This window comes from Temnothorax longispinosus, chromosome 5 (genome assembly GCF_030848805.1).
Source record: "Temnothorax longispinosus isolate EJ_2023e chromosome 5, Tlon_JGU_v1, whole genome shotgun sequence".
Classification (NCBI taxonomy): domain Eukaryota; kingdom Metazoa; phylum Arthropoda; class Insecta; order Hymenoptera; family Formicidae; genus Temnothorax; species Temnothorax longispinosus.
Window position 1 is genome coordinate 10,693,177 of NC_092362.1, and position 20,921 is coordinate 10,714,097.

At 36.8% G+C, this 20,921-nt stretch overlaps 1 protein-coding gene across 2 annotated transcripts in view; it reads left to right on the top strand.

Moving 5' to 3' along the window:
- Positions 1-20,857, top strand: part of LOC139813675 (uncharacterized aarF domain-containing protein kinase 5-like) — a 122,582-nt gene extending 101,725 nt beyond the window's left edge. For both annotated transcript variants that reach the window (XM_071779304.1, XM_071779305.1), the window contains exons 7-11: positions 1,626-1,791; positions 2,303-2,473; positions 19,674-19,842; positions 19,915-20,082; positions 20,263-20,857. In XM_071779304.1, coding sequence (XP_071635405.1) covers positions 1,626-1,791; positions 2,303-2,473; positions 19,674-19,842; positions 19,915-20,082; positions 20,263-20,356 — 768 coding nt within the window. In that variant the 3' untranslated portion in view covers positions 20,357-20,857. The remainder of the gene's footprint in view (positions 1-1,625; positions 1,792-2,302; positions 2,474-19,673; positions 19,843-19,914; positions 20,083-20,262) is intronic.
- Positions 20,858-20,921: the final 64 nt, after the last annotated feature.

A 20,921-nucleotide genomic window follows, 5' to 3' on the forward strand; every position in this document is an offset into this window, starting at 1 on the left:
TACAAAATTACCTTTTTTAAAAAAAAGGTAAAAAAAGGCGCCAAGTACACGCATAATAGTGTATATGTTGTTACCTCAAAAAAAAAAAAGAAAGTGGTAGTATTATACATTGAAAAAACCTAAGTAACAAGTGGTGGACGTAATCTTTATATCTCGAAAAATCTTGAAAAAATCTAAGCAGTAGTATCTTTATTTCCGAAAAATTATAACCCAAGTGATACACATCACAAAATTATGTTACCTTATCAAAAAGAAGAGTCGCGCTTCAAGTGATCTATTACAATTACAAAAAAGAAATGATATCTCTTTAAATTACAGCGCCAATTACAGAGAGAACATATATATTGCCTCAAAAAATAATTGTTGCACTACTTTGAAAAATTTTTACATTGTGTCAATTAGAAAAGAATGTATGATAACAATTTTATAAGATTAAAAAATTTTATTTAAATTTAACAAGGGAATACAAGATATTTAAATACAAAGTTTACATGTGTATTTTTCAGTGGTCACAAAGAATTACAGAGGTAACAGTACAAAATAAAAATATTTTATTAAAATACATAAATTTTTCTTGTAAAAAAACTTGGCGCTGCTAGACCTCGAAATTTTAAATAAATAAGGACAACAATAAATAAAAATAATTCAGAAAATAATGCGATGGGAGTAATATTAAATGATTATCAGCGTGGATGTGCGAGTGAGTGATATGGGTGTGCGTGACAACGCGGACGGCGGATAATGCGGCTTATCATTAAGTAAAGGATAAATTTATTTATTTATTTAAAATTTCGAGGTCTAGCAGCGCCAAGTTTTTTTACAAGAAAAATTTATGTATTTTAATAAAATATTTTTATTTTGTACTGTTACCTCTGTAATTCTTTGTGACCACTGAAAAATACACATGTAAACTTTGTATTTAAATATCTTGTATTCCCTTGTTAAATTTAAATAAAATTTTTTAATCTTATAAAATTGTTATTATACATTCTTTTCTAATTGACACAATGTAAAAATTTTTCAAAGTAGTGCAACAATTATTTTTTGAGGCAATATATATGTTCTCTCTGTAATTGGCGCTGTAATTTAAAGAGATATCATTTCTTTTTTGTAATTGTAATAGATCACTTGAAGCGCGACTCTTCTTTTTGATAAGGTAACATAATTTTGTGATGTGTATCACTTGGGTTATAATTTTTCGGAAATAAAGATACTACTGCTTAGATTTTTTCAAGATTTTTCGAGATTATATTAACTTGACTATTTACTAATGTAATTTCCAAGTCATATGTATATCAGTTTTATTATTGCTTCGTTTTGTCAAATTTTTTTGTCAATTATTACAACTGGTACACAAGAGCTCATTTCATTAATTTTTGATTAATAAATCTATAGAAATATCTATAAATGTGAGTGTAGTCAAGCACAATTTTAACTTTGTATACTAAACATTTTATTAACTTTTTAATTAGTTTTTTATTAGTTAAAGTTTTTTATTAGTTAAATGACTTATTGGGCAATAAAGAATTAGAAGCAAAATATCATCATCTCAGACTGTGAATTAAGCTCATATTCAATCAAATAAATGTCATCTTTCCGTTTGTAATGATAATTTATATACTTAGAGGATTCTCACGACGGAATGGATCGATGGTGTTAAAGTGACTGATGTGGAAGGAATTAAGGCTCAAGGATTAGATCTCAAGGATGTCGACAATAAATTGATTACACTAATGGGGGAACAAATATTTCATACAGGATTTGTACATGCTGATCCACATCCTGGAAATGGTGTATTATTTTCTTCCATCAAATAATATATTTAAAAAATAATATTAGTTTGGATGCGTGCAACGCATACATTATTTTCCGGCGGGCGCGCCCTTTTTCATAACGGGAGCGCGCAGGCGCACCGTGCACAAAGTATACCGTGGATTGAGATAGAAAATTTGAAAGGATATAAAGGATATTCATCATATCTAAAAAAAGGCATGTATATCGCGTAAAATAAACATTATGCGAAATGAATTTTATGAGAAAGTTACGATATTTTAGAGCTTATTAGACACTGAAGGAATATAGCTCAAGGAGCCGAGACTCAAATTGGAAGTTTCCATGAATTCCCTTTCTAATTCGCCACGCGTGTTAATACAAAGTACACAGGCGCGCCTGCCGGAAGATTAAAACTCCTGGTTTATCACTTTTGAAAATGTTGTAATTCAATATGCCTGTAGTGAGATGCTAGGAGTCTTATAATAATTAAAAATCTGATGTAATACTAACAATTTTGAATGGTGCACAGTTTTTGTAAGGAAGGGGAAAGACAAAAAAGCACAAATAGTACTATTAGATCATGGTTTGTACGAACATGTGTCGGAGAAGACAAGACAAACTTTATGCAATTTTTGGGAATCCATGGTCTTGAGGAATGATAGTTCCTTGAAAACTTTTGCTCAGGATTTGAACGTGGAAGGTAAGTGTATATTATACATATTTTGTTAGCAGGTAAGCGCGGAAGGGCAATCAAACGTACACGTCGAGTAACTGCTATGCACACGTTTTATTATATCTCGTATCCAAAAGGATGCGTACAGCACGAATGCCAGACAGACAGTGAGTGAATAAGAATAGATAGTAGTGGCGCCTCTAGAGTGAAAGCCCCTTGGTGAACTGTGAGTGGCGCCTCTGTAGGAGCACGGATAGCCAATGGTAATCGGGCATGCGGATTACCGACACTTCCCCTCGAGACGTGGTTGGAATAGACATTCAGAACGATCCCAAGCCCATAAGGTCTAGACATCGCCAGTGCTTGGGCCTCGGTAGTCCCTTAGTCATCACATCAGCCATCATGTCGTCCGTAGATATGTAATCGACCTGAAACAAATTCTCACGAATAGCATCACGGATAAAATGATGCTTCAAGTCGATGTGTTTGCTCCTGGCGTGGAAGGTGGGATTCTCAGCCAATTTGAGAGCACCCATATTGTCATTGAAGACCTTGACCGATGCAAGTTCCTCAAATCCTAACTGAGTTAGGAATTCGCGTAGATATATGGCTTCCTTGGCGGCTTCAGTCATCCCCATATACTCGGCTTCCGTCGAGGACAGGGCAACCGTCCTCTGCTTCTTCGAATCCCAAGAGATGATTCCGCTGCTCAAGGTAAAAGCGTAGCCACTGTATGATCGCCGATCCATCGGGCAACCAGCCCAATCGGCATCCACGTAGCCCGTCAACGGTTCGTCTGAAGGTTCGTAGATGAGTCCAATGTCAGCAGTCCCCTTAAGGTAACGTAGGACACGCTTTGCGGCTGTCCAATGGCACTGTCCGTAGTCGTTGTTGAATTGACTCAACAAGCTCACTGCGTAGGCTATGTCCGGTCTAGAAGTAACGGCTAGGTACATCAGCGCACCGACAAGTTCGCGGTAGGGAACCTTCTTCTCGTCTTCACTAGGTACCTCAGTCAGTCTTGACAGCCTCGTATTGACATCCATGGGAGTGTCCACCGGCCTGCAATCGTTCATGCCAAATCGCTCCAGGATATCGGCAATGTATCCTTTTTGATGTAAGCCGATTCTATTTCCGTGTCGTGTGGACTCGATACCGAGACAATATTTCGGTTCACCGAGATCTCTGATCTCGAATTCTCCAGTAAGATAATTCTTCATCTTCTCAATCTTGTTCGGGTCGCGACACGCCATCAAGATATCGTCCACGTAGATGCCAATAAGAAGAGAGTCTTCCCCTTTTCCAACATGATATATGCACGGGTCTGACCTTGAAGCAACGGCTCCATACCTGCGTAAAGTGTAGTCCAGCTTGTCGTACCAGTTCCTGCCGGCTTGGCGCAGTCCATACAACGACTTCTTTAAAAGACAAACGCGGTCTCCTTTTCTCAAGTCTTCCAGCATAGCTGCGGCCCTAGATCTGATGTCCTCGCTATAGCCCTCGGACCGAATGATAATCTCAAGAAACTTTACCAGTCCTTATGGCGGTTCCATGAGCACTTCCTCTTCGATTAAACCATTTAAATAGGCGGTGGTAACGTCAAGCTGCCTCATGGTCATTCTATATTTGGAAGCGAGAGCTACCAAAAGGCGAATCGAGCCAAGACGTGCCACGGGGGCAAAAGTTTGATTGAAGTGAACCCCGGGACGTTGAGCAAACCCTTGGGCTACAATTCGCGCTTTTATTCTTTACAGCGTTCCGTCAGAATTATACTTGTTGCGAAGAACCATCCGGCTGCCAATAACTTTTTGGTCGTCTGGACGCTTGACAAGTTTCCATGTATTGTTTTTCAAGATCGACGCAACTTCATTTGCCATATATAGCTCGATACCATTCGTTGGCTTCGGGACCTGAAGTGGCTTTCTCGATGGGTACTTCAGTGATATGAGCAAATTCAACTTCTGCAATATTCGCCGCTTTACTTGGTACAGAGAATAACTTTTTAGGTCGGCCTCTCAATCCGGTACGTAATATTCTAGGCCTGCCTGGTCCTCTCTTCGGTGTTTCCTCCGCATCTGCGTTGCCATCAGGAGCATCATGAGCGTCTCTTCCGGCGGTACATCTCGATAGTATCCAATAGGCTTTATCTCGATTTCGGTTACTTCATTAGTGGTACCAGGGGTATCCGAATCTTCCTCTCGTTGAACTAAGACATCTTCCGGAGTGAAATCTTCATAGTCGACAGATGAGTCTTCGCAATTCCGCAAGAATTTCACATCTCTGGTAACCTCGATCTTCTTTTCCTTGGGTAACCATATACGATATCCCTTTGAGTTTTTAGCGTATCCAAGAAAGATCCCCTTTCTAGCTCGGTCCTCGAACTTCCCCTTGCCAGGAACCCGACAATACACGTTACTGCCGAATTCTCTGAGGTAACTTACGTCAGGCGTTCTTCCGGTCTAGAATTCGAATGGAGTTCGACCCTTGAGAGATCTAGTAGGACATCGGTTTCTGATATAGTTGGCCGTAGACACGGCTTCAGCCCAAAATGATGGGGGAAGACCGGATTGTATGAGTAGACAGCGAGCCATCTCCAGAAGTGTCCGGTTCTTCCTCTCGGCTGTGCCGTTCTGCTCCGGATTGTATGCAATCGAGAGTCTTCGCTGAATTCCGGCCTCTGTCAAGAAATTCTCGAACTCCTTGCTCAGATACTCTCTCCCATTGTCGGATTGTAGTAGCTTGATCCTTTTTCCGGTCTGGTTTTCGAACATCGCCTTAACCTCCTTGATTGCGCCGTAGACGTCGCTCTTGTTTCGGAGAAATCGCACCTTACACCATCTCGAACGGTCGTCGATGAATGTGACGAAGTACTTTGCACCACTCTTGGATTCCACCCGCATCGGACCACAGACGTCGGTGTGTACTATCTCCAAAAGCTCTTTCGTACGGGTCTCCATCGTCACTGGGAATGGCGCCCGAGTCATCTTCCCTCGAAGACATATTTCGCATTCCAGCTTCTCTTCGCATTTACCAAGGCTCAGTCCTCGAATTGCCGCGTAGCGTTCTGCGTTCATCAAGTCCGTTACGTTCAAGTGACCTAGTCGGCGATGCCACTTTTTCAGAATCGTCGAAGCATCCGCATCTTCAGATATTCTGCTGCACTCTGCGCCTTCGCGACTCGATAAGAAATATAAGTTCCCGACTCTATTCGCGCGCAATATTACGTTACCGTCGCGATCGACCACTACGGCGTGATCCTTTTTAAAATTCACTTCAAGATTTCTGTCCGTTATCTTAGCTACCGACAGTTTCGCGGAGATCGGGCACGTGAAGTACGTTGCTTAGATTCACATTTCTCTTATTTCCTTCGATATCGGCCGTAAGCGAGACCGTTCCCACTGCGGTAATTTCCGTCGAGGCATGATTCGCTAATTTTAATTTACCGCGTTTCGAGTCGTCAACTCTCGCGAATTCGCGTAATTGTCCACATAAATGTGACGTTGCCCCGCTATCGAGACACCATTTCGCGCCGCGCACATTTACTTCCGCGCTAAATACTTCCTGCGCATCCGAGGATTCTTCTACGGCACACAGAAGCACGTCATCGGTATTCTTCGCCGACGGTTGCGAGTCTTCGGGCTTCTTGTTTTTGCAGTCAACGGCTTTGTGTCCCTTTTCTTTACATCGATGATACCGATACTTGAACTCTTCTTTATTTCCCGATTTCGATTTTTTCCATTTGTCCTTATTCGTATTTCTTCCTTTCTTTACCATCAACGCGTTCTGAACGGTACTGCGCGCGTCATTTTTCCGAGCGTCGTTTTCTTCTACTATTTTTATTTGAAGCACTTCCGGTGACGGTAATTCGTCGCGTGATTCGATGGCGCATCGAAAGTTCTCGAACGAGGGCGGCAAGCTATATAGCAGAGCATGATCGCGAGCAATTCCGGGTTGATATCGATGTTCATCTCAGTCAGTTTATCGACGGTATCGTGGAATTTTTGGACATGTTCCCGCACGTCGTCGCCTTCTTCCATACGTTGAAGCGTGAGCTGTTTTAGTAGCGTGGCCTTCCGAGCCGGCCGATTGATACGTGCTTTCCAGCTTTAGCCATACTTCACGAGACGTCGTACATCCTTTGATAATCTTCAATTCGGATGGCTTTATCGATAGTATTATATCTGATTTCGCCTTCTCGTCGTTTCTCGTCCAAACCTTAACTGCCTCTACCAATGTCGCGTTACCGGCTTCCAGCGTTGGTTTTACGCACTCGCCACTCACGTATTCCCACGCATGAGTTTTTCATGAGCACCGCTTGCATTTGCAATTTCCAAGTGTCATAGTTGTCTCTTCGGAGAGTCTCGATTCGTGTAAAACTTGACGCGTTCATTTTTGCAATTCACACCGCGACGTACGATGTTCGTTCCCGAGATACACTTTCCCGTGGCGCACTTATTAACCTCACGACGTTTCGCGTTCTTCCGATGCCTATTCCGTTTCTGGGCAATTTCGCCCTGGGCCCATAACCTGTTAGCAGATAAGCGCGGGAGGGCAATCGAACGTACACGTCGAGTAACTGCTATGCACACGTTTTATTATATCTCGTATCCAAAAGGATGCGTACAGCATGAATGCCAGACAGACAGTGAGTGAATAAGAATAGATAATAGTGGCGCCTCTAGGGTGAAAGCCCCTTGGCAGAGAGAAACCTGAGAGAGGCCATTCCGGCGTTTTCCGTCAATTTTTGTGTGCCCGATTTTCCGACGCGCCGCCTGAGAAAGTGCGCCTCAACTACGTCGTTTCGCTCGGTAACCGCACATGGTTTGCGTCCGTGCTAATGGTTCGTGTCCGAACTAGCCAGTTAGTGGGGATATGCTGCGGCCGCGACGTCTATTAAGCTGACACAGCCAATTCAGCACAATCGAATAAAATTTATACAGAAATTTAGTGCTCTTTTGTTGCTAATTTGTTGCTTAATTCCCAATTTTGTTGCTCCAGCCGTTTCGGAGAAAATAGTGGCTGTGCTAACTTATGTTTAAAGTTAGCACAACCATTCAAAAAATTGTGTTAAATAAAAAAATAGGACATATTCTTTTAGTGCTTTTTTGTTGCTAATTTGTTGCTCTATTCCCGATTTTTTAATTTTATTTTTAAATCCTGGAAACTACCCCCAAAGCTATTTCTCCTTAAAAACATACTCTAAAATTGCAAATTAGTCAGATATTAATTAATTATGTTCAAGATTAGTTAATTACGTTTTACTGATTTTATTGCCAACCATTTGCATTAATTCCGATTTTGTTGCTTCACCCTTAATGCTTAAAAACCACCCTTAGCTTATCCTACACCAGCACTACGCCTTAAAATTGTAAATTAAACAGATTTCCGAATTGATTATGCATCCCTGATTTTGTTGCTCGCTATTTTTAACAAATCCGATTTTGTTGCTTCAGCCTTAATGCTTAAAAACCACCCTTAGCTTATCCTACACCAGCACAACACCTTAAAATTGTAAATTAAACAGATTTCCGAATTGATTATGCATCCCTGATTTTGTTGCTCGCTATTTTTAACAAATCCGATTTTGTTGCTCTACCCTTAATGCTTAAAAACCACCCTTAGCTTATTCTACACCAGCACAACGCCTTAAAATTGTAAATTAAACAGATTTCCGAATTGATTATGCATCCCTGATTTTGTTGCTCGCTATTTTTAACAAATCCGATTTTGTTGCTCCACCCTTAATGCTTAAAAACCACCCTTAGCTTATCCTAAACCAGCACAACGCCTTAAAATTGTAAATTAAACAGATTTCCAAATTGATTATGCATCCCTGATTTTGTTGCTCGCTATTTTTAACAAATCCGATTTTGTTGCTCTACCCTTAATGCTTAAAAACCACCCTTAGCTTATTCTACACCAGCACAACGCCTTAAAATTGTAAATTAAACAGATTTCCGAATTGATTATGCATCCCTGATTTTGTTGCTCGCTATTTTTAACAAATCCGATTTTGTTGCTTCAGCCTTAATGCTTAAAAACCACCCTTAGCTTATCCTACACCAGCACAACGCCTTAAAATTGTAAATTAAACAGATTTCCGAATTGATTATGCATCCCTGATTTTGTTGCTCGCTATTTTTAACAAATCCGATTTTGTTGCTTCAGCCTTAATGCTTAAAAACCACCCTTAGCTTATCCTACACCAGCACAACGCCTTAAAATTGTAAATTAAACAGATTTCCGAATTGATTATGCATCCCTGATTTTGTTGCTCGTTATTTTTAACAAATCCGATTTTGTTGCTCCACCCTTAATGCTTAAAAACCACCCCTAGCTTACTCTACACCAGCACAACGCCTTAAAGTCATAAATTGAACAAATTTACAATTTTAAGGTATTGTGCTGGTGTAGGATAAGCTAAGGGTGGTTTTTAAGCATTAAGGGTAAAGCAACAAAATCGGATTTGTTAAAAATAGCGAGCAACAAAATCAGGGATGCATAATCAATTCGGAAATCTGTTTAATTTACAATTTTAAGGCGTAGTGCTGGTGTAGGATAAGCTAAGGGTGGTTTTTAAGCATTAAGGGTGAAGCAACAAAATCGGAATTAATGCAAATGGTTGGCAATAAAATCAGTAAAACGTAATTAACTAATCTTGAACATAATTAATTAATATCTGACTAATTTGCAATTTTAGAGTATGTTTTTAAGGAGAAATAGCTTTGGGGGTAGTTTCCAGGATTTAAAAATGAAATTAAAAAATCGGGAATAGAGCAACAAATTAGCAACAAAAAAGCACTAAAAGAATATGTCCTATTTTTTTATTTAACACAATTTTTTGAATGGCTGTGCTAACTTTAAACATAAGTTTTAGCACAGCCACTATTTTCTCCGAAACGGCTGGAGCAACAAAATTGGGAATTGAGCAACAAAAGAGCACTAAATTTCTGTATAAATTTTATTCGATTGTGCTGAATTGGCTGTGTCAGCTTAATAGACGTCGCGGCCGCAGCATATCCCCACTAACTGGCTAGTTCGGACACGAACCATTAGCACGGACGCAAACCATGTGCGGTTACCGAGCGAAACGACGTAGTTGAGGCGCACTTTCTCAGGCGGCGCGTCGGAAAATCGGGCACACAAAAATTGACGGAAAACGCCGAGATGGCCTCTCTCAGGTTTCTCTCTGCCCTTGGTGAACTGTGAGTGGAGCCTCTGTAGGACCACGGATCGCCAATGGTAATCGGGCATGCGGATTACCGACATATTTTTTATCACGTGAAGAAACTATTATATGAAACAGTAATACCAAGAAGTTAAAAATATTATAGCTTAGAATAGTTAGAAATATTATAGGAGCAGTTTGCTATACAGTAATAGTTTTAAAAACATCAAAATATTAAAATAAAAAAAAATAGTTTAAAGTAAAAAATATGAAGATCTTGATGAGAAATATATTATGATTTTATTGTTTAAATTTATTTTTTCCAAGAAAAATAACGATCAAAAAGTTGCACTAACTATATAAATAAAATTAAATTAGACAGTAATATGCAATTTACGGTCCAAGCTTACATTAGATCTTTGGTTGCCTAATATTAATATGTGTATATGTATTGTATATATTTTCCAACTTATTAAACTGCGCGCCAATTTTTTGTCGGACTTGAAACACAGTTATTGTTGGAACATTAAAACCCTTCCCTCCCCGTAATTAAATCAATTCGATTGGACCGTAAATGCTAGGTTACTCTAATTTGATTGTATATATTGTAACGGTCCTATTTCTTTTATTATATAAATAAAATTTATACAGACTATAGTTTTTCATTACTTTAATTTACTTTGTGAATTACGCTTTAATATTAAAAATACTATATCTGTAAGGCTGCGGTCCGATTCACGCTCACATTCGATGTGCAACGAAGAAATGACGCTTACAACACTGTGAGCGTGAATCGGACTACAGCCTAAATATATATCTGTAGCTAGTAATAAAATATAATATAATTCTGTACTGTTATATAATTATGAAGTCCTTTTTTTAAGAAAAATATGTAATGTTCGAGGATATTTTTCATAAAAAATTCTTGATATAAATAACTAAATATATACAAATAAAACAAAAGCCTTGAAAAAATACATAATAACAAAAAAACAAAAAATATTAAAACAAACAATTTCAGATAGAAACTCAGATAGAGATCTTGTAATCTATGAGATCAGATATGTAACATCTACAATTATAATACTGACTAACCTTTCATGCTATTTTATTTCATTTATTTGACACAAACACAGTCTGTAAAAGTGACGTGTATTATATTAATTAAATTTAATTTTGAAATAAATGTGTCACATGGAAAGTAGTAAGATGGTGCCAAATTAAATAATTATTTACCTAAAAAAAGACATTAAAAATATTTAAAAAAAAACGCCAAGTATGTTTTAGACAAAATAATTTTATAAATAATATTAGACAAATAATGAAAATATTTATTTAATAAACACCAAAGAATAAATATAATGGCATGAAAAAGAAGTAAAATTCAAAGTATTATTCCAAGTATATTTATTAGAGCAAGTAATATTATTTAAAAAACACAAAAAAATATAATGGCATGAAAAAGAAGTGAAATCAAAGTATTATTCCAAGTATATTTATTAGAGTAAGTAATATTTCGCAAGATATATTTAATTAATTTTAATTAATCACCTTTAATTAATCAACTTTAATCACTATTTAATGATACCTATGGCAATACGCCGGGCACTCTAAGGATGCTGCTGGAGATTATGTCCATCTTCGATTGTTGTTTCTCACATAATTTCGTGCTTATTGATGTCGATGCAACCCTTTTCAATTTCTGCACCTTTCATTACGCTATCTATTGTATTTTATATCTTCTCATTTTATTATGTCGTTGTATATATTTCATATATTTTAAATGTCTTATGCATCCTATATTAAATCTACAGCAATTTTGAGAAACAGTTTATAAAATATTGTACTTATATTCCTTTAAATTCAATTTCACGCACAAAATATATATCTTGCGAAATCAAGAGACACGGTAGTGTCTCGCGCCAAGTACACGCGGAGCGAGACCGACCGTGACTCTTTTACGCGACGCGACGGGTTGCGAGTACCCGAGATGTTGAGATCTCGATAACGAGTGAACGGATCAAGTTCTAAGTAGGCTTGATCGATAGCTTGGGGTCCAATTAGGGGGGGGTTTCTCTCATAATATTCCGCTACGTGCCCTACGAGCGGAGATATTGCGACGCAAAGTCCAAATGGGAAAATTTATTTTTAAGATACTCCTCCTCCTCCTCCTCCTCCTAACGCCGACGTCTCAATATTATTATGATTATCAGAGAAACGTCCCTTTCACTTTTTCGACGCTGGCGGCGCAGGTATCGCCAGTTTCGATATCGCGCGCGTATTTCGAAATTAGGTCGATAGACTTATCGGTCAGGAGGAAGATTTCTATTTAGGTAAATTAGGTAATATATAATATATATTGAGTCAACGGAAAAGAAGGTTCTCTACGCTTGGCAGAAAGTGCCGCTAGGGAATTTTTAATTCGATTCTTATGAATCAAGCTTGATATAATATATATTAAGTCAACGGAAAAGAAGGTTCTCTACGCTTGGCAGAAAGTGCCGCTAGGGAATTTTTAAGTCGATTCTTATGAATCAAGCTTGAATTCGATGTCTAGGTATCCCAGGTTGCCGATGACGAGGTCCAGATAGTGCGCTTCATAGTTTTCGGTGTCCAGGTGTAATAATACGTTGAATTCGATGTCTACGTGTCCCAGGTTGCCGATGACGAGGTCCACATAGTGCACTCCGTAGTTTTCGGTGTCTACGTGTATTAATACCTTGAATTCGATGTCCACGTGTCCCAGGTTGCCGATGACAAGATCCAGATAGTGCGCTTCATAGTTTTCGGTGTCCAGGTGTAATCGTACGTTGAATTTGATGTCTAGGTGTCCCAGGTTGCCGATGACGAGGTCCACATAGTGCGCTTCGTAGTTTTCGGTGTCTACGTGTATTAATACCTTGAATTCGATGTCCACGTGTCCCAGGTTGCCGATGACGGGATCCAGATAGTGCGCTTTATAGTTTTCGGTGTCCAGGTGTAATTGTACGTTGAATTCGATGTCTAGGTGACCCAGGTTGCCGATGACGAGGTCCACATAGTGCGCTCCGTAGTTTTTGGTGTCTACGTGTATTAATACCTTGAATTTGATGTCCACGTGTCCCAGGTTGCTGATGACGGGATCCAGATAGTGCGCTTCATAGTTTTCGGTGTCCAGGTATAATAATACGTTGAATTTGATGTCTAGGTGTCCCACGTTTCCGATGACGAGGTCCACATAGTGCGCTTCGTAGTTGTCGGTGTCTACGTGTATTAATACCTTGAAATTGATGTCTAAGTGTCTCAGTTGCTGATGACGAGGTCCAGATAGCGCGCTCCGTAGTTTTCGGTGTCTAGATGTAATAATACCTCGAATTCAATGTCTACGTGTCCCAGGTTGCCGATGACGAGGTCCACATAGTGCGCTTTGTAGTTTTTGGTGTCTAGGTGTATTAATAACTTTAAATCTGAATGTAGGACACGTAGATATCGAATTCGAGGTATTAATACACGTAGACACCGAAAACTACGGAGCGCACTATGTGGACCTCGTCATCGGAAACGTGGGACACCTAGACATCAAATTCAACGTATTATTATACCTGGACACCGAAAACTATAGAGCGTACTTTCTGGAACCCGACATCAGCAACCTGGAACACGTGGACATCGAATTCAAGGTATTAATACACCTGGATACCGAAAACTATGAAGCGCACTATGTGAACCTCGTCATCGGCAACCTGGGACACCTAAACATCGAATTCAAGCTTGATTCATAAGAATCGACTTAAAAATTTCCTAGCGGCAGAATCAAGAGACACGGCAGTGTCTCGCGCCAAGTACACGCGGAGCGAGACCGACCGTGACTCTTTTACGCGACGCGACGGGTTGCGAGTACCCGAGATGTTGAGATCTCAATAACGAGTGAACGGATCAAGTTCTAAGTAGGCTTGATCGATAGCTTGGGGTCCAATTAGGGGGGGGGGGTTTCTCTTATAATATCCCGCTCCGTGCCCTACGAGCGGAGATATTGCGACGCAAAGTCTAAATGTGAAAATTTTTTATTAAGATACTTCTTCTTCTATCTACTTCTAACGCCGACGTCTTATATGACACTACAAAAAGGCGTGATATCCGTACAAAATTACCTTTTTCAAAAAAAAGGTAAAAAAATGCGCCAAGTACACGCATAGTAGTATATATGTATTATGTTGTTACCTCGAAAAAAACAAAGTGGTAGTATTATACCTCGAAATAACACCCTGTACATATTGTTTATACAATGCGTAATACTACAAAAAGGCGTGATATCTGTACAAAATTACCTTTTTTAAAAAAAAGGTAAAGAAAGGCACCAAGTACACGCATAGTAGTGTATATGTTGTTACCTCGAAAAAAAAACAGTGATAGTATTATACCTTAAAAAAATCTAAGTAACATGTGGTAGACGAAATCTTTGTATCTTGAAAAATCTCGAAAAAACTTCACCTCGAAAAAAAAAACAAAGTAGTAGTATTATACCTCGAAAAAACCTAAGTAACAAGTGGTGGACGTAATCTTTGTATCTCCAAAAATCTCGAAAAAACCTAAGCAGTATTATTTTTATTTCCAAAAAATTATTACTCAAGTGATACACATCACAAAATTACGTTACCTTATCAAAAAATGAGTCGCGCTTCAAGTGATCTATTATTACAATTACAAAAAAGAAATGATATCTCTTTTTAAATTACAGCGCCAATTACAGAGAACATATATTTTTCGAGATACAAAGATTACGTCTACCACTTGTTACTTAAGTTTTTTCGAGGTATAATATTACTACTGCTTTTCTTCGATTAGAATAAAAAATTGAATCATGAAGAATTATACACAGAGGTAACAGTACAAAATACAAATATTTTATTAAAATATTTAAACCCAACAAGGGAATACAAGGTATTTAAATACAAAGTTTATATATGTATTTTAAAAGATTTAATCGCATCGCAAAGAATTACAGAGGTAACAGTACAAAAAATAAAAATATTTTATTAAAATACATAAATATTTCTTGTCAAAAAACTTGGCGCTGCTAGAGAGAGAGAGAGAGAGAGAGAGAGAGAGAGAGAGAGAGAGAGAGAGAGAGGGAGAGAGAGAGAGAGACCTTTTACAAATGTAGATATTACTTATTCTATACTTATTCTATACTTAATTCTAATCGCTTTAAAAATCTAAACTTATCCTAACTTAGTAATAAGCCGCATTATTCACCGTCACACACACACACACACACACACACGCACACACACACACACACACACACACACACACACACACACACACACACACACACATCGCCCACACCCACTCGCTCGCACATACACACCAGGCTGACCTAATTTTGAGGTCTAGCAGCGCCAAGTTTTTTGACAAGAAAAATTTATGTATTTTAATAAAATATTTTTATTTTTTGTACTGTTACCTCTGTAATTCTTTGCGATGCGATTAAATCTTTTAAAATACATATATAAACTTTGTATTTAAATACCTTGTATTCCCTTGTTGGGTTTAAATATTTTAATAAAATATTTGTATTTTGTACTGTTACCTCTGTGTATAATTCTTCATGATTCAATTTTTTATTCTAATCGAAGAAAAGCAGTAGTAATATTATACCTCGAAAAAACCTAAGTAACAAGTGGTAGACGTAATCTTTGTATCTCGAAAAATATATGTTCTCTGTAATTGGCGCTGTAATTTAAAAAGAGATATCATTTCTTTTTTGTAATTGTAATAATAGATCACTTGAAGCGCGACTCATTTTTTGATAAGGTAACGTAATTTTGTGATGTGTATCACTTGAGTAATAATTTTTTGGAAATAAAAATAATACTGCTTAGGTTTTTTCGAGATTTTTGGAGATACAAAGATTACGTCCACCACTTGTTACTTAGGTTTTTTCGAGGTATAATACTACTACTTTGTTTTTTTTTTCGAGGTGAAATTTTTTCGAGATTTTTCAAGATACAAAGATTTCGTCTACCACATGTTACTTAGATTTTTTTAAGGTATAATACTACCACTGTTTTTTTTTCGAGGTAACAACATATACACTATTATGCGTGTACTTGGCGCCTTTCTTTACCTTTTTTTTAAATATTACTTACTCTAATAAATATAGGTAAGGGACTAGATCTACTGATCGCACTTTTCAATGCGATTTATAGATCAGATAATATCCCTTCCGACTGGTTGAAATCAACATTTATTACTCTGCCTAAAAAGACTCAGGCCTCACGCTGTGATGACTATCGCATGATTAGTCTCATGTCTCATGTTCTAAAAATATTCCTTAGAATAATTCACACCCGAATCTTCAGAAAATGCGAGTACCAGCTGGATGAAACCCAATTCGGATTCAGGAATGGTCTTGGCACCCGTGAAGCGTTGTTCTCCTTGAACGTACTAACACAAAGATTCAGAGACATGAACATCAATGTATTTGCATGCTTCTTTGACTATAGAAAAGCATTCGACTGCGTCAAACATCATAAGATGATAGAGATCCTCAGAGCGACTGGGATCGACAGAGAAGAAATACGCTTAATCTCAAACCTCTACTGGCAACAAACCGCAGAAGTTAGACTGGAATCAGCAACGTCGGAAACAACTCTCATCAAGAAAGGAGTGCGGCAGGGATGTGTCTTATCACAACTACTATTCAATATATACTCGGAGGCTATTTTCAAGGAAGCTCTAGAGGGAATTACTGGTGGAATCAAGATTAATGGCAGGACGATTAATAATATCAGATATGCTGACGATTGTGTTAGCAGAGAACATGCAAGACTTGCAAAACATGATGGACCGCATAATTCGACACAGTGAAAGCTTTGGCCTCTTCACGAATACTACGAAAACCAAAATCATGGTTTTCTCTAAGACACATGTGCGTGCACATCTGATTATTAAGGGGGCAACTGTGGAACAAGTCTCGTCCTTCAAATATCTTGGAACCATCATGACCAGCCTATATGACCCTAAGAAAGAGATCAGATCAAGAATCGAGCAGGCTAGAAGAACATTTACGAATATAAAGACGTTCTTCACGAGATCGGATCTAAGTTTGGACCTCAGGGTCCGTATGATCAGATGCTACATATTCTCCACCCTGTTATACGGTTGCGAAAGCTGGACTCTTGACCCAAATACGGAAAAGAAAATAGATGCTTTCGAGATGTATTCTGTACCGTCGTATGTTGCGCATATCATGGGTAAATAAAATAACCAATTAGGAAGTCCTCAGCCGTATGCATAAGCAGAAGGAACTCATGTTGACAATCAGGGAGAGAAAGACGAGATATATAGGACACCTGATGCGAGGAGAAAGATACGAACTCATGTTACTGACCATCCAAGGCAAGATTCAAGGGAAGAGATCCATCGGCAGGCGCCAAAATTCCTGGCTGAAAGACATCAGAAGATGGTTTGGCTGTACTTCAGTGGACATCTTTCGCATGGCCGTATCTAAAACTATGTTGGCCATTTGGATCGCCAACCTTCGAAAGGAGACGTCATAAGAGGAAGAAGAAGAATAAATATACTTGGAATAATACTTTGATTTCACTTCTTTTTTATGCCATTATATATATTTTTTTGTGTTTTTTAAATAATATTACTTGCTGTAATAGATATACTTGGAATAATACTTTGAATTTCACTTCTTTTTCATGCCATTATATTTATTCTTTAGTGTTTTTTAAATAAATATTTTCATTATTTGTCTAATATTATTTATAAAATTATTTTGTCTAAAATATACTTGGCGTTTTTTTAAATATTTTTAATGTCTTTTTTTAGGTGGATTTCACGAATTTTTGTTATTTTTATCACAGTAATACACAGTAATATTTATAAAATTATTTTGTCTAAAATATACTTAACATTTTTTTTTATAGTTTTAATGTCTTTTTTTAGGTGGATTTCACGAATTTTTGTTGAGTATTTTTATCACAGTAATACACAATAATACACAGTAATGATATATACTTGAATAACACAAGCCCACAAATAAAAAAAAGTTGTTTGCGCCATGGACTAGACCATGGTATTCCCATGTATTTTCGCCTGCTGAAACCGAATATGTCCTCAGTTTTGCCCCTTCACGTCAGGATTTTTTTCTACAGCCAAAACGGTGTTTTGTAGAGGGAATACCATGGTCTAGTCCATGGCGCAGACAACTTTTTTCGTGGGCCTGTGTAATTAATTACTTATTTCTATTTTTTATTTTCTATTTATCACTCCCTTACTCAATACTGAACATAATGATCATAGTTTATCATTAGTTAATAATGCAACATAGTTGCATTATTAAACAAATATCATATGATGTTTCTAATAAATATTTTTTTATTTTCTTTCACTAACTTATTATTATGTTTTTGCTTATGGACCGTGCGGCCTCAGGTGTCATCAATCAATCATCAACTTTCTTTGATCACTCTCTCGCTCGTAACAAGCGCAAACATTTTAGAATTTTGTTTTCGAGTAAGTTAGCCATTCAGAATTTAAATAAAAATCCGAATCGTAGAGTTATTATCAAAATTTAAAAAAAATTTTTTTCGTAAATTTTTTACTTTTCTTTAAAATTCTATAACTTTTTAACTATTAATTTTAAAAGATAAGTCTATGATAAAGACCTTTTTTGTCAGCCACATGGAGCCCTATTCACAGAATTTTAACTCATTTCAATCGGACCATTTTTTATTTTCAACCCCCTTCAACCTTTAACTTTAAAAATTAACTTTCAAACAAAGAGAGCTAGAGGGATGAGTTCAACGGTATTGGGTCTGGTTTTATGAGGGCTACCATTCGTTCTCAGGTGCCAATCCTCCCCAACCGCTCCCTAGCTTGTAACAAGCTCAAGCGTTGGAATATTGCATACTGGAGTGAAGTAACCACCCTAGACGTAAACTAAAATCCGATTTATGACGAACTAAATATAAATTAAGCCTTATTTAAAATTCAAACTTTTTAACTTTTTTTTAAGGAGTGAGGAATGGGGGGTTGGCACCAACCCCTATGAAACAACTATTGCGGAGCCTACAATCCGTCCTCAGACACTATATATAACCACCGTCCATCACTCCTTTCTCTTTTTTCCTTGGAAAACTGTTTTTATCTCTTTTCATCCCTATACAGGCCACAGAGGCTTGCTGATCAATCCCGGACCTGTGTCAAAATCCGAATCATGATAAACTAAGTATGAATTAAGCCTTAATTAAAATTCGAATTTTTTATCCTTTTTTTTAAGGGGTAAGAAGTAAGGAATAAGGAGAAGGGGTTTGTATTAATCCCTGTGTAGAACCACCTTCGCGAGAACTACAATCCGTTCTCAAACATCAACCACTGCCCACTACTCCTTCCTCTTCTTACGTTAGAAAACTGTTTTTACCCCTTTGAACCTTCTATAGACCACATAAGGGTTGCTGTTCAACTCGGGAATTGTACCAAAATACGAGTCATGCCACCCGACGTACATATAAATCTATGATGATACATGGCATATATGCATATCTATGCGTCAAGCGCATATCTGTGCATCAATGTTATATCGTTATAATAGGAGCCTTAAATATTATGTTCTAGGGATAGAAAAAGTAAAGGCACTTTTATGATATAATAAAAACCTCAATTAAGGATTAAATAACCTATTACAAATTTGATCAACCTAATCGATATCATAATTAAAGATATTTTTAAATTGCTTCTTTCTTCTCATTTTCACGTAAAAATACACGATCTGACAGTAAACTTTGCTGTTGTATTATGTGAACTTGACATGAAAACGACCATGTCTTTTGATTACATTTTCTCAGTTTGTTTTAACCTTTATAATGTCAATTCGTAATCGCATTGTACGTTTGGTATTCGTGATTATTTATATATTCGTAATTATTCATTTTTTCCTTTTTTGTCTACGCGTTCTTTATGTAATTTATAACTCTATAAGTGTTTAAATATTATAAGTTATTCAACTTTCCTTGATTTTTCAAATTCTTGAAACTCTATCCTTAGCTTAATGTATTATTTCAGATTACATATTGCTAGCAGAAATGTTAACTCAGGCACCGTATACAGTTTCCTTTACGTCATATTCAAACAATACACTGGATGAGTATATGAAAAAACGAGCGCAGGAGCAATTTGATAAAATAACGGCTGCATTGAAAGCAATGCCTAAGAGTATGATGCTAGTAATTAGGTAAAATAATGTAGTCATAATCAATTCTTTCGCCCTCGTTATATTTAATTTCAAACTTATTTTTCTTATTAGAAACTTGAATATGGTGCGTGCCATTATTAAGGATCACGGAGATATTATCAATCGATATAGGATAATGGCAAGAATTGCAACTCGTGGAAAGTACCAAGTTACAAAACAAACATTTTATAAAAATATCAAAGGCATTTACAGCATTGTAAAATTTGAAATTCGTATCTTGTAAGTTATATAATTAATAAAAACTTTATTTTAAAAAAATAGAGCTATCTGTACATTTAAAATCCAAGCTTCTGGACTGTACTAAATAAAAAATTCAGATAGATGATTTATTCAATTCTGATATGCTTCTGCAATGTAACAATAATGTTATGATTATATCTGCACTTTCATCTTTTTCAGCTGTAACAATCTCCTACAATGGATACCTAAAGTTTACCTAACTCTCTTAAAACTATTTGGTTACGATATTGCATCAATTCTGCAAACGCTGTAACTAGAGATAAAACATATAAACATACATAATGCATATAATATTAGTTAATGAATAATACTATACTATATCATTTGTAATATGATTATATGTATTATGTTGTTAGATTATAAAATATATAAATATTGCACTGTACAGATATGATACATTCCGAAATGTGCTGAAAATTTTGTAGCATATTTTGTAATATAAATTACAGATTTTAATACAGTACGTTTCGAAACGCACCTGTAATTAAGATTTTTGGTCATATTATGTGTAATATAACACTAAATTAAAATAATAAAGTCAGTAAGTAATAAATGTAGTCAAAATAATCACAAAAGTCTATCGTTTTCGATTTATGACAGAAGTTTAAAATTTTTATTACTTAATTTTTGAAATTTCTAAAGAAATGTATTGCAAACAAAACATGAAGTATGTTTATTTTTTTAATTCTATATAAACATATAGATCAAGTAAATATTTATACTTTGTAATCTTGTAATGTGACCGACTTTGTGTACCTCCTGTAAATTAAATAATAATTTTTATATTTAAACTCGCAATGTGTCCAAATTGTCCAAAG